The sequence below is a fragment of the Pteropus medius genome, unplaced genomic scaffold (genome assembly GCF_902729225.1).
Source record: "Pteropus medius unplaced genomic scaffold, Ma_sr-lr_union100, whole genome shotgun sequence".
In the NCBI taxonomy this organism is placed as follows: Eukaryota; Metazoa; Chordata; class Mammalia; order Chiroptera; family Pteropodidae; genus Pteropus; species Pteropus medius.
Genome location: NW_024349225.1, coordinates 7,474,873 through 7,492,765, shown reverse-complemented (window position 1 = coordinate 7,492,765; position 17,893 = coordinate 7,474,873). Strand labels below are relative to the sequence as shown.

At 35.4% G+C, this 17,893-nt stretch overlaps 1 protein-coding gene across 1 annotated transcript in view; it reads left to right on the top strand.

Moving 5' to 3' along the window:
- Nucleotides 1–570: 570 nt before the first annotated feature.
- Nucleotides 571–17,893, top strand: part of XPR1 (xenotropic and polytropic retrovirus receptor 1) — a 125,813-nt gene continuing 108,490 nt past the window's right edge. Inside the window, exon 1 of the mRNA XM_039881347.1 lies at nt 571–851. Coding sequence (XP_039737281.1) covers nt 783–851 — 69 coding nt within the window. The 5' untranslated portion in view covers nt 571–782. The remainder of the gene's footprint in view (nt 852–17,893) is intronic.

Here is a 17,893-nt window from a genome sequence, read left to right as displayed (position 1 = left end):
CAAGTCTGGTTGGAACACCCCAGATCTGGTTTGGATCCAAATGTTGTTATTGGCCTTTCTGATAGACCTAGGACTGGATAATTACATTGAAATTCAGAAGCAGCATGCAATCTTTTTCATTGATGTCTTTAATTAAATCCAAGAAGCATTTATTGAGCACTTAGAGCATGTAAGATCTGGTTCTTTTAAATACGTTTGGCTCCTATTTACTCTGTTTTAGTTACTCATTTTGGATTAATTCTAATTCATCCTTAATGGTTTTATGGAGAATAAATATGAAAATGGAAAAACATTTGCACACTTTTTTGCAAATATAAATGTCTTGTGTGGCTTATTGTTGCTAGAGTATTAATATTAATTGCAATAACAACACTGCAGCTTCCTAGGCAGGCTGTAGAGAGCAGCTGTAAGGCCAAAGCAAGCCAGACGGAAGAGGTCAGGGGCGGTGCCTCCAGCACGTCCGGCCCAGAAGAGGCGGAGCCTTGAGGAATGTTCCCAAATCCCGCCCCTTACCCCGCCTCTGCCGTCGGCGCAGCGTAGGCGGTTACCATGGCGATGACGTATGGTGGGCGGGGCGGGGCGGGGCTATGGATAGGAGGAGGAAGATGGCGGGAGGGCGGCTCTGAGGAGACCTCGGCGGCGGCGGAGGAGGAGAGAAGCGCAGCGCCGCGCCGCGCCGGGGCCCATGTGGGGAGGAGTCGGAATAGTTGTTGCCGCCGCCGCCGTCTCCGCTGCCGCCTGTAACTGCTGGACACGAGTGGGAGTGAGGGGGAAACGTCAGGATGAAGTTCGCTGAGCACCTCTCGGCGCACATCACTCCCGAGTGGAGGAAGCAGTACATCCAGTATGAGGTACCCGCGGCGGCTGGGGTGTGGGAGGACTCGGAGGGGCCGCCGTCTCGCCAGTCCGGACCTCCGCGGCCGCCTTCCGCTCTAGCTGCCTCTCCGCATCGGGGCGGACTTTGACCCTGTGCCGCGGGGAGCCACTGCGGCATCCCGGTGGCTTCGGCTCCCTCCGGGCCCCGCTGACCTTCCCCTCCCCCGCAGCCCCGCTGCCGCCGGTGTAACGGATATGAAGGCGGCGGGCCGGGAGGGCACAGCACGGCCGGGGCTGGGGAATGGTGGTGGAGGGAGAGCCGCAGGTTGGGGAGTCGGGGTGCGAGGGCAGCCCGGGGTCGCAGCGGTTTTGCGCTAATCCCCTCGTCCCTACTCACCCTGACCTCTCGTCCCCACCCTGGGCGAGCGCCCCCTCGGCAAGGTTAGCTCTTGTTTCTCTTTGCTCACCTCTCACCAAAGAATCCTTCTCTTCCGAGATCAGCCCCTCCAGTGATTTCCTTCATTCCTCAGAGCCCTTCGGCTTTTCCCTACTTGCCCACTGTTGACAAAGGCTTTATAATAAGGTTGAAACTTGATTTAAATGTATGTCACATATGCAGTGGTTACAGTATGCAAACGTATTGTAATCAGCTATTCTGTTTTGATAATAAGACAGCGACTCGTCTTTTTACTGATTGCATGAAGTATATAAAGTAATCACATCTCTGATTTGGGCTCCTCTGTTGTTTTGGAATGGAGTGAAAGAGGAAGAGAAAGGAGGAAAGAGAAGAGAATTATTAAAATTGTCCGGTTATTTTCCCTAAAATTTTTGTTAACTAGAGAGAAAAGTACTTTATTATAAACAATGTACTTTTAAAACATACTTATGTATTACAGAAACCATGGCCCCTCTCTCCCTTAATTTCTGAGATAACAGCTCTTAGAGGGTTTTTAATAGATAGTGATAAGGAACCTTACGTTAATACCGGGAAAGTGAACCCATTCATAATGAACCCATTTATAGATTCAGAAGGCAGGATACCTGAAGGGCTTTAAGCATTGCAATAGATTATTTTCAGGAGCTGGCAATTCAGCTCCTGGATAGAGAAAAAAAGACTTATCTGTTAGCTCCAGGAATTCACATCTATGTTATGTGCAAGAACAAAGAGTGTAAAATCAATATGAACACAAATATGCTAGCTAAATTTTATGAATTAAAATATTTTTGTTCTCTTTAATTTCTGTTTAAGTTTAGTGATAGCGTGTTTAGGCAGTAGCATGAGTTTATTCATGTAGCAGTTGTAATAATAGAAGAATGTAGGGAAAGGGGATGTAGGTAGGTTAAACAGAACCTTGAAGATTGTAAAATACATTCACCTTGTAACATACAGTATTTGATTATTGTCAGAAATAAAAGGCCTAAAATTATTAATGCTTTCCTGTCATTTAATTTTCTTATAGTGTTTTGTGGCTACATTTGTAAGAATGAAATAAGAGACTAGCTTTTCAGCCTGTAGAGTTTTTGATTTATTGTTTCTAATAACATTCGGTCAGTTTTAAACCTTGGCTAGAGTCCAGATGATGGTTTTTATTGAAGGGAGGGTATTGGTCTTTCATCTTTCTAGTAGTAATTTTCAGCACCACTGCCAGTTCTTCACAGAGGAATAGGACACAGCATGCTGAAGCATCATCTTATACTTGTTATAGAGTGTAGAATGCTTAATTCGTGCAGAAGTAATAGTGGCTGTATGTTATGATTCATTTTAAGTATTACAGCACTTAACCGTTTCATGGAATTGTATTAATTTGGAATATCTAGGGCTGCAAGGAGAAGCATGATTTAGTTTGAAAAATGCAATTACCTCTTGATTTGTAATGTCAGCTACATGGCTAGAGTAACGTAATCACAATAATTCTGAGACTCCTCATTCATATACTCCATTTGGATACTAGTCTTAAATGGTTACTCTAGGTTGATCACAGAGGGACAAAATACCTGAGCATATGTGTGACTGCATTATCTTTCCTGGGCCAATTATAAATTATTTTTGAAAAATTCACTTATTGTTGATAATTGAAATTTTATTCTGCAGAGAGTCCCTACTGTGTGACTCCTGTCCTGGATAAGCTCATTGTATGGTAGGCAAAATTAAATAAGGGGTGCTTTTCTTTGTGACTTGAGGACATTAAAGGCATATTTTATAGGGTTGGGATCTGTGTGTTGTATATTGTTTCTCAAGAGTTGGTGCTGTTTCTTTAAAAATACTAAAAGAGGCATAAATAAGAGTATTTAGAGTCCAGGAATTTTGACAGTTTAAAAACTTAGGAGGAAAAAAAAGGACATCATGAAAGATGTTGTTAGCCTTTGCTAGAGAAAAGAACCTTCTCAATGCAGTAACATGTAGTTTCTCCTGTATGGAGATGATGCTCTCGAAACACTGTTAGTAGAATAGACATTTGAATTTGTTTTTCAAGCACTGGTGGTGAAATTTTGCTGTATTACCCCTGATTTCTAGCCTAGGGTGTTTTCTAGTGCTGTAAACTACTATCTTCAGCTTCTTTGGTTTTTATGTCATTTCTCTATATTAAATTTTACTTGAAATCAGCAGAGCATTAGATAGAAGCTGAAAATTTTGTTTCACATCTGTAATTTTATGTATTACTGTATATACTATGGTCACACAATAAGTGCTAGTTCTAGTATATGTTAGCTATGAGCTCCTTGAGACAATTTTTTTTTCTTTTTGCCTTTCTAGGGCTCTTTCCTCCTCCATAAAATAAGAATATAGGGCCAGAGCTTTTCAAGGTTAATTGTAGTTCATAGAATTCTATTCCTTGGAATAGAATTAATATTAAGATTATTAATATTAGTGATCCACCAATATCCTGAAAGTTATTGGAGTTTCTAATTTAAAAGTGTGAAGTTCCTAGACTTGGTCTTCATAGGCAAAATAATAAAGCATAAAAGAATAGAGCAACATGGAGAACCATATAAAGAAAATCTATGTGATCCATTTCTGAATAGTTTTTACAAGGAATAAACACAAATGAGCAGAGACTATTCTTGTTTCCAGTAATCTATTTGAGTGTAAATCTTGGTATATAAATTAGAACATCAATAAATCTTTGTAAGAATACTTTTTTGATTTAGAATCAGTGTATATTTTAGAGCTCTGTAATTGATTAATCAAAACTAACTTAGACTAGTTTCAACCAAATAGACTAGTATGACCATGTTAATATTTTACAGAATATTAACAAAAGAAGCAAATATATTTGGTTCCTTAGGCTGCTCACTTGTGTTTTCTTCCCTAGGGTCCTGTGCTGCTTTGATTTCTCAGAAATCAGGAATTTTTTTTTTTTTTATGTATACCGTAGTTTTGTAAGATATTAAATAATGAGGTATCTAAATTTTAGGGTTTTAGAGTTTAAGAGGAATTTAGAGATTATCTACCTTCTTGGTTTTTTTCAGGCAAGGAAGCTAAGGCCCAGAGAGGTTAAGTCACTAGTACAGAATCATACATAGTTTGTCTCTTGAGTACGGATGTTTAAGCCTAGCTGTGTGACCCTAATGAAATTAGTTCTTCTTTATGGGCTTTAGGTTCTTCATCTGTAAAGTGAGAAAACTGGACTCGATGGTTTCTAAGCTTACAGCTCTATATTTTTAAAGGACCCATCTACCTCTAAATTTCTAAATGTTTTTATGGTTTAATTATGTTTTATATATGAAGAGGAAGGAATTTAAAGAACTATTATTAAGAGCATCCTTTTAAATTAATAGCGTACTTTCAAAGAATTTCGATGAGATTTTAATCTGTGACTGGAGAGCTGACCCAATGAAACAATTTTGTTAAATTAAAACTAATAGTCATGGGTTAATTTTTATTGTTGCAGGATTTGGGAATGGAGGGATTCTTATAAACTGCACATCTCTTATTTTCAAGTGTAAGGAAACATTGCCATAACATTATTGTGATTTTCATTTATAGCACTCTCTCATGAGAACACTTGTGTTGCAGGCTTCAATTTCCCAAAGGTATTATGTTGATTAGTTAGGGTTAACTTGCCTTGCTGGAACTTGTTTGAAATTTCCAGTTTGGCCACCCGATGGGGCACAAACTACACTTTTTCTTTCTGTGCTTCTGCAAATGAAAATATAGTATAGCATATTTAAGATAACACTTGTAAATGATTGTGTCAGTGAGATGCCTAGCATTTACAAATATTTCTTAAATGAGTGAATGAATGTTGTATAAGACAGGAAGGTATTATTCATTATTTTCCTTGTATAATGGAGTATGTTAGAGTAAGTACCCTGGAAAGATTATATTTGTCCATCCATCCCTGAAGGTTGGTTTTGGATCAGCTTTTGGGTGAAGGCCCAGATCATAAGAACCTAAGAATCTTATTTGACCTGGGGTGACCATGGAAAATTAGTCCAGGCTTCAAATCCAGTCCCAATCTGGAAGCATTTGAGAGACTGATTGAGTTGTGTTGGTTAGGGCTTTCAAGTATATTTGTGTCATAACCCCCAAAGGAGAGTGCCCAAAACTCCCATGGAGTAAGAGAAGGTAGTATTAGAACTTATAGTTAAATTCATTTTTATGCATAAGACAAGGAAGAAATAAAATTCTGCTAATATCTAATAATTGGATTGACAAGATAACCTCGTTTAGGCAGTATTCTAAGAGAAAGAGAAGATTGTTACTAGTTTTCTCACTTGTTCACCTTCACCAAATAGCAGTGAATGCAGTTTATGGGTGCATAGCTAAATGAATTTATGGATTATCTAGTTTTGACTAAACTAACCCTTATAGAATAGATGAGACTTAAAAAAGACTCCTGTTAAGGAAGCCTCAACAATAATAACAGTAATGCAAGCACATATGAACAATGAGAAAATGGCAGAGCTGACAGTTCCACTTTTAGTACTAGCTTTTTGTCAGTCAAATTACAGATAAAAACAATGACATTTTAATAGACTTGGTAAGACTTTCCCCCAAATTTCAAAATAATTAAGATAATTCTTTAGGAATTTACATCCACTGTCATCCACAGTGAACTTCACCCTAAATATATATTATGTATTAAGAATATTCTGCCTTGTGAGGTCCATTTTTCAGCAGCTCGTAGTCATTATAATCATTTCAAAATCAACTGAATCCTGAAGTTTGAACAGAATACTGTGTCACAATGTTAAACTAAGATTTTTTAAAAAATGACTTTTCAGTTATGTTCTCTAAAAATGTTATTGATGATAATTTCTTAGTGAGATTAAAAATATTTTTGTACTGTTCATAAATGAAAGTTAAAAATTATTTTATCATTGTCTCCTTTTTCAAAAACTTCTATTTAAAAATTTATGTTTTATAATGAACACAGGTTCGGAAGGATATAATTTATAAATACATTATAGGAGGTGCATAGTAAACCTTTTTTTTTTTTTTGGTAGGGATGTGACATAAAAAAGTTTGGAAGTTTTTGCTCAAGTTGTTTGGAAGATTTTGCCTTTTCTGGTCTTCCCTTAACCTAGTAAATGCTAAAAGAAGCCAAGTAGACAAAGCGCACAAACCCCAATGCCTTAAAATTTATTCATTCATTCAACAAATATTTTATAGGGGTTCTGCTGTTTGCAATAGGCTGATAGATTTGTCATTAAATTCTAGGTCTTTCATTATCTTAAAAATAGAAAAAACAAAACCAATATATATATTTTTGTATGTTTTTGGTTTTATATTTTAGTCAACATAGTGTTTTCAAAATTAAAAATGGTATAGAAAGGGAAGAGTAAAGATTGAGGGTTTGGAACATTATAAATTTGGATCACTTTTATAAATGATGTGGAAGACTTTCTTTTTAGCTTTTCAAACTTTTTGTATTATACATTTGTAAATCTCATTTGTTTATAGGAGGGAATTTAGTTACCTATTCTCATCACCAAGCCCTTGTGGCATCTATAGGGTCTGATCAGAAAATTCTTAAAACATTTATTAGAGGTCAGAGGAAAGTATAATTAACCTGCTGTAAGCATAACTTACGATTCTGTTATCTCTGTAACAAGAGGGACAATATGTTGATTAAAAAAACATAGTCATCTCTTATTTATTGAGGATGACTTGCAGTATTTAGAAATACCATACCTCAGGAATAAGGAGATGGAAGTCCTTAGACCCAGTTATGTCACTGACTATTCATAAATAATTAGTGAACAAGTGATTTTTTTGAAGATTGAAGTAGAAAGTTTTTAGATAATTGTATGAGATACTTATTTAGGCTAAATTGGCAAAGTTGTAATTCACAGAGCAATTCATGTGCTTTGTAGGCTTTTTCCATGCCTTATAGAGCAGTGTTCTTAAACTTTTTGGTCTTCGGAGCACTTGAAAACTCTTAAAAATTATTGAAGATTCCACTGTCTACTGATATTTGCTGTATTAGAAATTGAAGCAAAAATGTTTAAAATGCAGAAGTATACAAGCACACCTACTAGCCATCAGAGACGTGACATCATACTTAATGTAGCCTCTGGAAAACTCCACTGTGTACTCGTGAAAGAATGAGAGTGAAAAAAGCAAATGAAGTTGTTGTATTATTATGAAAATAGTTTTGACCTTTTGGGTTCCCTGAAAAGGTTTCTGAGAGCTGCTACCTTAGAGCACTGGACTCCTTTCAGAAAGTTTAGAGATGGCCTGAGACAAAGCTCTCTAATCTCAGGAATCACATAAGGAACCACATGGTGACCGTTCTCTGGTACCCCCACTGTAAAGGGCCATAGAGAAAGGAAAGTTGACTTCCTTGGGGTTCTGTTTTCTTTACTTTGAATTAAATTAGTGGAAATGCGGTCAGCTTGATTAAGCATAAAGGAATTAATATTGAGCAGTCAGGAACCAGGTGTTAGCTGCTTGACTATATGTTATCTCATTTAATCCTCACAACAATTTTGCAAGATAGGTAACCTATTACCTCCATTTTACTGATGAGGAAAGCCAGAGTATGGCTACACACCTAGTAAGCAGTAGAGCCAGAATTTGAAATCGAATGTGTCATACTTTGGAACACTTGCTTTTTTATGGAAATTGTAAATAACAACAGTGGTGGCAATAACAACAGCTGTTAGTTTTTGAGTGCTAACTGTATTGGGCACTGTGGTAGTACTTTAAAAACATTTCATAGCAAGCTGTTTAGGTACGTTGTTAGCTCTGTTTATAGATTGGAAAAACTGAGTAATTATGTTGATACTGCGAATTGTGGGTAACAGAGATGAGATTGTAAGAGCCCCTGCTCTTAATTTCTACATCATACTGCTTTCTGAAAAATGAATAAAACTTACCCATTTATACATACATACATTTATGTGTGGTCTGGCCTGTTCTCCAGCACCTGCTGCAGTAATGACAGGTCTGTTTTTAGTCCCAGGTCCAGTCTGCATGGTTTGGAGGTAGTAAAGTGTGGTCTTGAAGTCAGAGTTCACAATTTATATATTCCTCAAGATTATTGGTGTGATTATTATTAGATAGGCACCTGGTAAATAGAAGACCTTATGAGGGTGAGCCATAGTAAAAGATAATGAGATAGTGATAAGGGTAAAAAGAGGAATATAAAGTGGACATACCTGTTGCTCTGCCACAGTTGTGGCATTTGGCTTCTAAGTCTTAGATGGTAGAATGTTAGATCTGAAAGAATTTCAGAAATTGTTTAGCCTAATTCCCTTTTTTACCTAAATGGGAAGTGAGGTCTAGAGAAGTTAAATGATTAAGGTCATACATATGTCTTGGTTATTGGCTGAGTTAACACAATCACCCTAACTCATTTTATTACTTTTTTACATCATGTGCTAGTATGTTAATATTGCTTACAGATTCTGAAGGCAGACTCTAGGTTCATATTCCAGCTCTAAAATTTACTAGCTAACCTACCTCAGACAAGTTACGTAACCTCCCTGTGCTTCAGTTTCATCATTGGTAATATGGGGATAATAATTGTAGTTTTATAGTACTTTTGTGAGGATTAAGTGAGTTAAAATATGAAAAGTGCCTAGAATAATGGCTAGCAAATAATAAGAGCTGTGTGTATATATATGATATTAAAACTATTTCTCTTACAGAGCTCAGTAGTTTTAGGTAATGTTAGGTTAACAATCTTTGTGAGGGAAACCGAGTCTCAAAGCCTGTCCCTCTGGAGTTGCCCAGTTCAGGTTTTCGTGGGAAATGACTTTGTTGATTTTAGCTATTATTCTTGTTATCTGTGATATTTATATTAATAAATTGTCCTTAACCTTTTTATATATAGTAGAAAACCAAATGGGAACAGTTAATGTGGTTTTGAAATAAATTAGTTCATCCTGGTCACTTGTAACTTCTGTTCATTTTAATCATATACTGTGTCTGTATTCTTTTTTAAATTGGGGATAAAATTTACATGTGTGTTCTTACGTTTATCTAAATAGCTTAAGTGAGTTGTTTGAAATTTTAATGGTATCTAATTTTAGTTCTTTTCAATTTTCTAATAAAATTTTAATTTTTAATACTAAAATTGATTTTAGAGTTGAAAACGACCCTCTCAATGCTTCTGTTTTATAGATGAATAAATTGAGGGCAGAGAGGCCAAGATATGTGGTCAGTCTCACAACTAGCTGATAGCAGAGCCTGGAATAAGAATATAGGCCTTCTGCTCACTTCTGTACCTTGCTGAGTCTTATTAGTACCATATAAATATTTCTTTGCTTTTAAATTTTAAGAATGAATTTTCTTTGTAAGAGTCATGAATTTAAGTGTTCTTGTTAATGATTACTCAGATACTCTGCATTAATACATTTCATCTGAATCTAACCCATTAGATCACATTAACAGCCTAAAATAGTTCTTGTGTGTCAGTTAGAAGACTGAGTAATTATGAGACTCAAACCTTAAAAATATTATTTACTTGACTACAGAAAATTAGCCATTGCCCCGTATAGGTAGAAACCTATCTTAGGTGAGGAGAGCAAGACTCAGGAAAGTTGAAAAATTATTTGGCCATTCCTCTGTAGCAGAAACTGTGTCCGAATGTTAGCACAGGTTACATATGTTATCTGTACTTGAAGAGTACATCCCCATTTTTTATGACGTTATAAAGCCAGAGTTGGGGCATATATGACTAGAGAAGATCAGAATATGTATTAAACTAGTTCCTTAAGTATTCTTGAGTGCCTCCTTCCCTTTTTTTTTTTAAATAAAACAGTCATCATGATAATAACAACAGCTAATATAAATAAATCATGATAATAACAACAGCTACCCTCTATGATAGATTTTGTTATCCATGTTTTAAGAAGACATTGAGTCTTACTTAGATTGAGTAGGTTACCCAAGGTCACATAGCTAGTGAGTGGTAAAGCTAGAGTTCAAACACAGGTGTGTTTTATTTCAAGAGCCCGGATTCTTCACGTGGTGTTACATTGTCAGGATCATGCAAAGGTCTGGAGATGTAAAGTAAGACCCAGCCCTAGAAGAACTCATAACTTGTCTCTTAATCATAGAATACTGTGATTATGTTACAGAGAGATGGCCATTTGTTTTGGAGATCAAAGCTATTTATTTTGGAAAGTATTACAGAGGTGGTATTTGACCTGGGTACTAGAGATTGAGTAGGGTTTGATCACATGGTGAAGAGGGGAAAGGGAACTGGGGGCAGTCTAGGTAGATAGAGTAATATTAAAGGCATTGATAGGTGGAAGTGTCCAAGTATATTAATGAAATCTGGTTTAATAGATGTGGGAGAGCTGATAGAGTGATGTTGCAAAGATGGCCTGGGAGGGATCAAGAGATGAAGCCTCGAATACCATGCTGAGGAGTTTAAATGTTTCCTGGGTGTGAACCAACCGAGTTTAAATGTTTCCTGGGTGCGAACCAGCGAGGATTTAAAGACAAGATTAGGGGGCAGGGATCAGTGCAAAGTGAGATGTATAATTTAGATCTTGGAGAATGCATTGGAGAGAAAAGACCAAAGACGGGAAAGCCAAATAGTGTAGCCAAAAATAATGAGGGTTTGAATTAATATCTTATTTAATCAATTTTAATATGTACTTTTCCCACATTTTAACATCTGAAGTCAGGATACATCTTATGATTAATGTTGTCTTTTAATTGGCAGACTTTTTTTTCCCATTCTTAGAAGCACATAAAATAATGGTGTATATTACTATTAGTAACACCTTAAATTTGATGAAATATGATAATAATAATATATAATATTTACCGAATGCCTACTGTGTGTCAGGCAGAGTACTAGATACCTATCAGCATCTAGCATCTGGCAGTGTCTGGCATATTTAGCAACTTTTTTTTTAATAACAGGAAGGGCATGGGATCTGCCTGAGATATAATTAAGGGATGAGAAAGAGATTCAGAAGAGCATGGTTAAAGGCAGTGAATGGAAAAAATTAGGAGTTAATGTCTGCCCCTACAGAGTGTGGCTAGAGCTCTGGAAATTAATTGCTTTGGTATAAATTTAGAGAAGTTTCTTATTTTTTTAGTTTTGTTTATTCAGTGAATAGGGATTTAGCCTTTTTTACTTAGCTTTAACAAACTCATGATTAGTGATAATGAAATTGAGATACTCTTTCCCGTTTTTCAGATATTTTTAATAGCAGATAACAAAACTGTTGATAAGCAGGTTGAGTCACACAGAGTTCATGCATCTTTTGATAAACCTTTCTTTTTGAGTAAAATACGCTTATTTGAAATATGAGTTTTTGAAATATGCCAGCAAGGGCCTGACCTATAGAAGTATGAAATATGAGTATTTCAAATTATGCTGCTATTAGATTCTTGCTAAAGAGGGCTGCAAAATGTTTTCTTTAGGATTTGTTTGCATAGTATCATGGACTTTCAAAAATTCAGTTTTTGATTGAGAAATTAGAATTGAAATTGTAATAACCCTGTAAGCTTGAATAAGTCATTATCCTTTCTGTGCCACAATTTTCTCATCCTTAAACTGAGAATAATAATAATGCCTACTTTAGAGGATCACATAAAATGAATTAATAATTGGAATTCACTGGGACAGTAAGTATAATACTAGTATAGATATAGGGGATGAAGGAGGGAAGAATTCAGTATAATGATTTAAACCTAGGGAGGCTGATAGAGAATAGCAACTGGGGAGGTGGTAGACTCATGAGATTAGATCTTAAATTTGCTGATTTCATGTGTGAAATGTCTATAAGTAGAGATAAGTAGTTAGAATCTGAAAATTTATGTCAAAAGATAAAGTTATAATTGAGGTAGTAATTAAAGAATTAATTCACTAAGGGAAAGTATGTAAGGCAGAAAAATAGATACACGAGGAAATCTTGGAAAATACATTGTCACAAGCCAAGGGTCTTACGGATAAATGGATTATCAGAAATGACATTGTAGACAGATTAGTAAGAATGAGGTTTAAGGATAGGCCTTTGGACATGACAAAAAGAGCCCAGTGGTGAATTTTGAACATAAATGGTCTTTTGCTGACTTTATTCCGGGTTTTAAGAAGTTGAGGTAACACGTGTATACTTTTCATTTGAGAAATTTGGCTATTAACAGAGTGAGGAAAATAGGATAGAATTTTTAGGAATGAGTGGAATAATGGAAAAGGTTGTTTGAGGATATATGAGATTTGTTCATATTTGAAGGTAAGAGAAAGTAGCTTTAATTTTATCTAATTTTTTGCTGTAATTGCACTTCCCTCATTTATTGGCTGTGAGACCTTAAAAAGTTATTTCTCTGAACCTCAGTTTTCTTGTGTGTAAAGTATGGATAATATTTACCTTTCAAGGTCTAGTGAGAATTAAATACACTAACGTAGGAAGGTGCCAGCAAGGGCTTGACCTATAGAAGGTACTTATCAATGAAATATAGCTGTTAATTTCTATCATTATTAAAAATAAGCCAGAGGAGTAACTTTTATTCATTTAGTCAATAGACATTTATTTTAGAGCATCGTTACTCAATCTTTTAGTAAAATAAGATTCTCTTTCAGTGTCATGCAATTTGCTGGAAACCAGATGATGGTAGCTGGACTTTTGGAATCCATTGCTGGAGAAACTACATTCTGACAAAATGAATTACTATATTTCATAGATTCTGAGATGCACATTCCCCTGTTCCACATTCTAACACCTTTGAAATTGGGATTCATCTTACAGATATCAGTTTAATTGGTAATGTTTTTCTTCCTTAATGGTATATAAAACAATGGTGTATCTTAGCATTTAACCAAATCAAAAGATTAGTAGCATTTTGTTAAGTACAAATATCTTTATCTATTTTGACAAGTAGTGGTATATGTGTGGGAAACATTATTTAGCCTACAAATTCTTTGTTAAGGTTTTGAGGTATTGAAGTTGGAACTGTGAAGTGGTCTGAGATCCATGGATTAAAAACCGTTTTTATAGGTGTATGGGAAACAACATTGCAGAACCTTTGGTTTCCTTTTTGTTTTCTTTCAAATAAACTGGCAAACTATTACTAAGAGCAGGAGTGAGAATTTTATGTTGTGATAACTTTTACATTTGGGCAAAATCCAACATGTTTTGCCAACCTGTATAAACTTTATATGTTAAAGAGAGCTAGAAGCCAAAAGCAGTAAGAACTTTTCCTGTGACCAGTAAATGAAAGAGGTTTGAATTCTGTTTAGAAATAAAAGGTGATGAAAATTGGGAAAAATAAGAACTTTACATTTTGATATTTCATGAAACTGGAAATGTTATAAAATAATTTAATAAAAATAAATGTATCTAACACAAGCAGCACTAACTGATGTGATGATTTTGGATGTTTAGGTTTGTGTTATAGAGTCTGTGCAGTTTACAAACATATTTTGAATTCGTACTGTGCTAGATACTATGGCCTATAAAAACTGAAGTGAGAGTGCTCCCTGCCTTCAGAGAATTTACAGCTGTTAACCACAATAAATTTAAGAATGAGCCATATAGATTTAAATAGAAGAGAGCATTTATCAGCTTTATTTTATCAGAAAAGGATCCTTAGACAAGGAAGATGCTGATTTATTCTTCTGTCCAGATCCACTTGAGCTTAGAAGTATGGCTTTGTGACTTCTCAAGGGCATTCAATGTAAGTTCAATTATAGTGTTGGTGGCTTTGACATATGGGAATACAATTTTGCTTATTATTGCTAATATAAACTACATACTTGAAATTGTCATAGTTTTCCTTTCCATAATTTTGTATCTTCATAGGAATAAAAATTTTAGCTACTTTGATCAAGACAAGCCAAAAAAAGATGTTGGTTAAGATCTAATAACATGTACATTCTGTGATATGAAAATGTTTTTCAAGTCTAGCATTTATTAATTAATGCTGTATAACAATTAATTAACGTTGTATAACAAATTACCCCAAAGCTTAGTGACCTAAAACAATAATAAGCATTTTTTATCTTATACTTTTTCTGTGTGTCATGAGTTTGGAAGCAGCTTATCTGGGTGGTTGTGGTTCAGGGTATTTTGTAAGGTTGCAGTCACAATGTCAGCCAGGGCTGCAGTCATCTCAAGCCTTGACTGGGGCTGGAAGATCCAATCCTAGGGTGTCTCACTCAAACGGTTCGCAGATTTGTGCTGTCTTTTTTCAGGAGGCCTCAGTTTCTCACCCCTTGGACCTCTTCATAGCGCTGCTTTAGTTTTTTTCATGACCAGCTTCCTTAGAGTGTGTTATCCCAAGAGAGTAAGATGAAAACCACTGTACTTTGATGACCTAGCCTTGGAAGTACTGCTGTGTCATTTATGCAGTATTCTCTTGGTAATACAGGTCAGCCCCATTTAACGTGGAAGGAGATTACACAAGAGTATTACTACCAGAGAGGCAAGAATCATTGGGGGTCATCTCATAGGCTAGTTACCATGCCTGTCATAAAAATCTAATGGTTAGAAAAGTTTTAGAAATAAAAGGAGGAGTATCAGGAAATTGAGAGGCCAAAATTAGAGGTAAATCTTAGCAAATAGGATTTTCCTCCATATAGTAGGTTACATGTCTTTTTCTCAAAGAAGCATGGGTTGTAGAATGAGAAAGATACTTGGGCAAAATACCTTAATAACCTTTCTGAGTCTTAGATCTTCAGTGGTATAATGAGAATAATATTTACATTAGAGTTGTGAGCCTCTGTTTAAGTGATATGTTTAAAATACTCAAAACAGTATCTCATAGTAGGCATTCAATAAATGTAACCTATTACTTTTGTTATTGATCAGTATTTTTGGCCATCATATCCTCAGCTCTCATGTATACTCAACCCAGTCTAATTTAGCTTCTGCCCCATCACTCTACTGAAACCATTTTTTGATGATTACCAGTGAGCTCCTGATCCTCAGTTCTAATTACTTCCTCTTAGTCTCTTCCTCTTTGATCTCTAAGCAGCTTATTATTTTTCCTTTCTTTAACTTAAGGTTATATTTTATTAACCTTACATATGGATAATTTACGTTATAGGCTCCAAAGTACAAAGTCAGAGTCTAGGCTTCTAATGTTAGCTATTTTTCTCTATAATTCAGTTGCAGCATTCCAGTTAGATAAGTAGATAGATAGATACATAGATAGGTAGAAAAACATCTATATTCACCACCCAGCTCAAGAAACAATAATTATTAGTATAATGAACTCCTTTTTGATTGTTGTTTTCTTTCATTCAGATATTCTGTTGTTTTAATTTTTTCAGCTTTATTGAGATATAATTGACATTTAACTGTACATTTAAAGTATATAACACATTGATTTGATACACTGATATATTGCAAAATGATTACCACCGTAGCATTAGCTAACACTTCTATCCCATCCCATAATTACGGTTTGTGATAATAATCTTTTTACCATCGTAGTTTTTGATCACATTTATTTTTGTGATGAGAACATCGAAGATCTACTCTTCTCAACTTGCAAGTATATAGTACATTATTATTGCTATAATCACCATCCCGTACATGAGATCCTCAGAATTTGTTAATCTTATAGCTGGAAGTCTATACCTTTTGATCTGTATCTCCCCATTTTTCCACCCTATCCCAGCCCCTGCTAACCACTACTCTACTCTGTTTCTCTGAGTACAGCTTTTTTAGATTCTATAAATACATGGTATCAGATAGTACTTATCTTTCTTTGACTTCTTTCACTTAGCATACACCCTCAAGATTTATCCAATTCGTTGCAAATGGCAGAATTTCTTTCTCATGGCTGAATAATATTCCATTAACACACACACACACACACACATACACTATTTTCTTTTATTCATTCATTTATTGACAGATAGGTTATTGTGAATAATGCTGCAATGAACATAAAAGTACAAATATCTCTTCTCAAAGCAGCTTTTGAAAATTTTTAATCTCTCTTCCTTCTTATAGTGCTCCTTTAGTTTTTGTGGCAATGTGTACATCCGATATTTTCCTTATTGTTGCTTTGTATTCTGTCCTTGGCCTACTTCTCACTTTCTGAGAAATTTCATTTATCTAGAGCCTAGGCAGTTTCAAATCCCCTCTATAGAAGATTTTATATAGATGATTTCCAACTCTTAACCACTAGCTTTGAGCTGTCTTCCAAATTGTAGATAGATCTCTATTTTCATGTCTTCTGACCGTCTCAGTTGTCCTATGGGTACCTGGAGTGGTTTGTCAACCCAAACTCCTATCTTTTCTTTGCCCAAGTTTCTTCTTTGGTGTTTTTCTAACTCGGTTAATATTATCACTTATCATCCTTCTTTTTACCTGGGCTCAAAATCTTTTAGAGCCTCCATTCCCTTAGCTTATGTTTACTTGTTTGCCTAATTTTTCTATTTGCTTCTTGGTATCTCCCCTGTCCCATATTTTCTCTACTTAAAAAAAATTTTTTTTCATTGCTACTGCTTTAGTTAGGCCTTTAATATGCTTTGTTCATTTTTTTAGTATTTAACATGTTGTATTTTATTTTTACGTCTGTCTTCTTGTGTGATTCATTATTACAATTGACACTTCAACAACATCAGGGGGTGGGACACCGACCCTCCCCACCCCGCCCCATGCTGTCAAAATTGCAAGGATAACTTTTGACCACAAAACTTAACTACTAATAGCCTACTGTTGACAAGAAGCTTTACTGATAATACAAATAGTCAATTAACACATATTTTGTGTGTTATATGCAGTAGATACTGTATTCTTACAATAAAGTAAGCTAGAGAAAAGAAAATGTTATTAAGGAAACCATAAAAAAGAGAAAATACATTTACAGAAAAAAATCAGGTATAAGTGGACCCATGAAGTTCAAACTCATGTTTCTCAAGGGTCAACTATATTTCTTTAGAGCTTGGCACATGATATACATCCAATAACGTTCATTTAGTGAATAAAGCTTAGTAACTTCCTTAATGATAATATTAAATAATCTGGAAATATTTATGGTTTACCCCTTTTATACATGTACAAGCAAGGTGGGTAAAACATTGACTTTACAGTCAAATGGGTTAAAAGCCATAGATAAATAATTAAAACATAAGGTAGAAATATTAAGTGTTATAAATGGTTTCAAAGGGGGTACTACAGTATTTCAAAAGAGGGAGTGATGACATCTAGCTGGAGGAATCAGAACAAAGCATAAAAGAAGTTAAATTCTATAAGGACCTTAAAGGATGGTTAAGATATGGAAATTTGATTTAAAAGATGGAATTAGGGGAGGGGATTCCAGGTAGAGGCAGTAGTTGCAAACAGAGGCAAAGGTGGAAGAAATATTGAGATTGCTAAAATGAGTAATAAGTAATTAATTTTGGCTTTAGGGTCAGGTTGTGAAAATGAAATTGATTTTCTCCACTTTGGAAGATCAGCCTACAAAGATAGATTTGATCATTCTGGGTGCCTTAGGCCAGCAGAGGAGTATGGCCTTTATCCTTGTGAATTCTGAGCAGGAGAATCATAGTGGTGCTTTGGGAACATTGATATGGCAGCAATTTGTAAGATGTGTTAGAGAGATGAAAATTTATAGGTTGGTAAACCGGTTAAGAGTCTTGAAATAGTTTAGATAAAAGAAAAGGAGAGAATGAATCTAAGAGGCAGTAGTGGCATTGATTGGACCAGA